The sequence below is a fragment of the Malania oleifera genome, chromosome 9 (genome assembly GCF_029873635.1).
Source record: "Malania oleifera isolate guangnan ecotype guangnan chromosome 9, ASM2987363v1, whole genome shotgun sequence".
Lineage (NCBI taxonomy): Eukaryota > Viridiplantae > Streptophyta > Magnoliopsida > Santalales > Ximeniaceae > Malania > Malania oleifera.
Window position 1 is genome coordinate 78,760,174 of NC_080425.1, and position 3,464 is coordinate 78,763,637.

Below are 3,464 nucleotides of genomic sequence, written 5' to 3' on the forward strand. Positions count from 1 at the left end.
GGAATGAAAATGAAATCAAAATTTTTATTTAATTTCTTAAAGAGTTTTAAACAAATTCTCGTTGCAATTCTATTTCCTCTCCCATCCTACTCCAACCCAAACTTAACATAAGTTTCCCCATAAATAGTTTCATCATTTAAATTAAACCCTCACCCAAATATGTGCGTGACATGCCCAATCGGGTCAGCTTAAGTGGTAAAGATGACTTGTGACTCTGGTGACCTCAAGGTTACGGGTTAAATTTTCCATTGAGACATTACGTCGGTGTATTATCAGAGGTGCGTCAATGGGCCGACAACTTTCACCCTTGAGTTTGGTGTCGCACGATAATGTCCAAAGTGGCGTGATGGTGACTGGAATCCCGGTGTTATAATATATATATATATATATATATATATATATGTGTGTGTGTGTGTGTGTGTGTGTGTGTGTGTGTGTGGCAGTGGTGGTCGTGAAAATTAGATGGGCATATACTTAATAATATTAATATTGCTGATCTGATTTTTTTGGAGGAGGGAAAAAGATGAACATTTATTTCAAACCCAAAAAGCGAAACAACTCTTCACGAGAAAACCTAGCACATTCACGAATCTCCATCTTCTAATTGAAACCTGATAGGCAAGCTTCCACGGTCCACAAAATTTTACTGTTGCCATATCTAAGAACTAATATAAATTAGCTAGACTCTATGCAATTATATGCATGCACCAGGGGATCACCTTCGAACACCAGATAACATTTCATATTAAGCTCTCTTCAAGTTTCCAAAACCTAGCTATAGCTGCAAAACTCCTTCCCTTCCATCGCTTCCCTTTCAATTAATCACATCTTAAATTAGTTTCTCTCTGAATTCCTGCCATGGCACCTCATGGAGAAGCCCTTAATGTTGGTTCATACTCGAGGACCAACAACTTCGACAAGCCCCCGAGGCTGTCCACCGACGGCCTCCACCGGACGCTATCAGACATCTCGTTCGAGCTGAGCAAAGAGGCCATAGACCTCAGCATCCACGGCACTCTCCCGCCCATATCGGAGGTCGAAGACGCAATGTGCGAGTGCTGCGGCATGAGGGAGGAGTGCACGCCAGAGTACATTGGCCGGGTGCGGGACAAGTTCTTGGGGAAGTGGATATGTGGGCTGTGTGCGGAGGCGGTGAAGGACGAGGTGGAGAAGAATGGAGGGAAGGGAGAGGATGCCTTGAGTGCTCACATGAGTGCATGTGTTCGGTTCAACAAGCTTGGGAGGGCTTATCCTGTTTTGTGCCAAGCTGAGGCCATGAGGGAGATGTTGAAGAAGAGCTCATTAAGGTTGGATGGAAGACTTAGGGCCAAGTCCATGAGCCCTAGGGATACGGGTGCTGGCCCAAAGAAAGGCGGTATCGCGAGGAGTTCGAGCTGTATTCCGGCAATTACAAGGGAGATAAATGATCTAACCATCACCAATTGAGTTAAATTTGCTAAGACAAATATATGTGTGTAAAGAGCTTCTCTAGCTAGCGACGATCATACTCTTTAGGGAAAATGGTCATTATTTTATGTACCTCTCCCATAATCTTGTAAGGCACCCATTACAATTGAAGGCTGTTTAATTCTCATTAGGGCTAGTGATCAATTAGGAACTTGTTTTGTAATGATCACATGCACTTCCATTCTCTTCTACATCAACCTAGCCTTAGTTTCTGCTTCTCTAGCTCTATGTTTGACCAACCTTTTAATTACCCTCTAGCTAGGGTTCTTTTTTGGTTGGGCTATGTTATATATACCCAGCCCCTTGTATGTTTTCATCTGACTGTAGCTCAACCTTTATTTTACCACCCCTTGGGGGTTTAGTTTCAGGTAATGAAAACTTTGTTGCCTGTTTTTATGTATACCTTTTAATAAGGTTGTATGTTATTTTAAATTTTATATTAAATAGTAATTGAAGTTTCAAAGTTTGGATGATGTGTGGCTTGATCATTTTCTATTCTTTATGTTAACAAAGGTTATCCTTTAGATGTGACTTGTGGGGAGCCAACTATCATCATATATGTGCCTCAATTATCTCTAAAAAAAATAATAATAATAAAGAAAAGAAAAATAAATAAACACTCTCTTTCAACAATATAATCACTAATTATTTGCTTAAAGTTTCTTTTAAAAATTAATGGACATCTTTATTTTGTGATCTACTCATGAGATAGTTTGAATAATTAAAATAATTCCCTAAAACTTAAAAAAGAAAAAAGAAAAAAGAGTGCATAACTAAAATAAGTTAATTTGGCCAATGATACATTTTATTTTCATGCACATATATCAAGAAAAAAATTAAATGAGTTTTGGAAAAAAATAAAAAAAATATTATTTATATAACTTCTTATCAAATTACAAGGTGACGAAGAGAGAGAAACAATGAGAAAATCATTTATCAAAGTACACACTTGAAATATATTCATGCTATTGCATCATGACCAAAGAATAAAAAATTGAGTAATGAAAAAATTTCAGTTCCCATAGATAGAGAGTGATGCGCTTCTCAGAACCTAAGAACATGTTTATTATTATTGAGCTATAATTATCTCAAGAAATTAAAAACTTATAAATAAAACTAAATGACTAATCATTTTGGTGAAAAGTGCATGTGCAATACCCAGGTTGAGGATGATACATTAAATTTGTACCAAAATGAATTTTTAAATGTACTAAATTCTAGGTGGCTTACATAGACATTTGTCGGTACAGAGAGTTGGTGCTCCAATTATGCTTTTGAGAATACTTTTTGAAATGATATAAGACTTCGTTATTTCTCACTTTTGGGATAGACACTTTATTGGACATGACGATTGTGTTGTTAGAGAGTTTACATTGTGACCTATTTGATTATAATTTGTGTTAAAATTTAAAATTATCATTCAAGTTATATGGAGGAGATAATTTTCAATATATTTCGAACTTTAATTTTACCTTGACACACACATACATGCGTGTATGTTTGTATATGTACCTCTCATATCCCCTTAATATTTACTTCATATAACAAAAAACGAGAAAGCAAATATGTCTCTATATATTATTCTATTAACAAGCAGATATTTCTAGAAAACACGCTCGAATTTATAAAGAATAGAAATGACTCATGCTAGAAAGTTGATTTTGTATATAGAGCCAAACTTATGTTGGTCCATTTTTAAATTTTATATGAAGTAAGCATCACTTGGAAAAATGATAGATGATGTAATATTGCTTGTATTAAGTGTAACTATTTTATGTTTTTCTTTCTAAATGACATGTCTTAGTTTAAAAAATTGTTTGAGCAAAAGCAAAAAAATGTTAGCTTTTGTCCCACATTGGTGAGAAATGTATATTGAACTTTAGGTTGAAGTTATATAAATAGTTTCCCTCATTATTTGTAATCACACGTCAAATTTGTAGAGTTACAAATAGTATTTGTACTCTTGAGTATTTCTAATTACTATTGGTAATTTGAAA

At 35.2% G+C, this 3,464-nt stretch overlaps 1 protein-coding gene across 1 annotated transcript; it reads left to right on the forward strand.

Annotated features, from left to right (window-relative positions):
- The first annotated feature begins 704 nt into the window (after positions 1-704).
- Positions 705-1,940, forward strand: LOC131164258 (uncharacterized). Its single transcript, XM_058121308.1, has one exon. It carries the CDS (start codon positions 859-861, stop codon positions 1,444-1,446), a length of 588 nt encoding a protein of 195 aa, XP_057977291.1. The 5' UTR covers positions 705-858; the 3' UTR covers positions 1,447-1,940.
- Positions 1,941-3,464: the final 1,524 nt, after the last annotated feature.

Bases quoted from the DNA above. Each gene is read 5' to 3' on its own strand.
- LOC131164258 (XM_058121308.1), top strand. From the start codon at position 859: ATGGCACCTCATGGAGAAGCCCTTAATGTTGGTTCATACTCGAGGACC.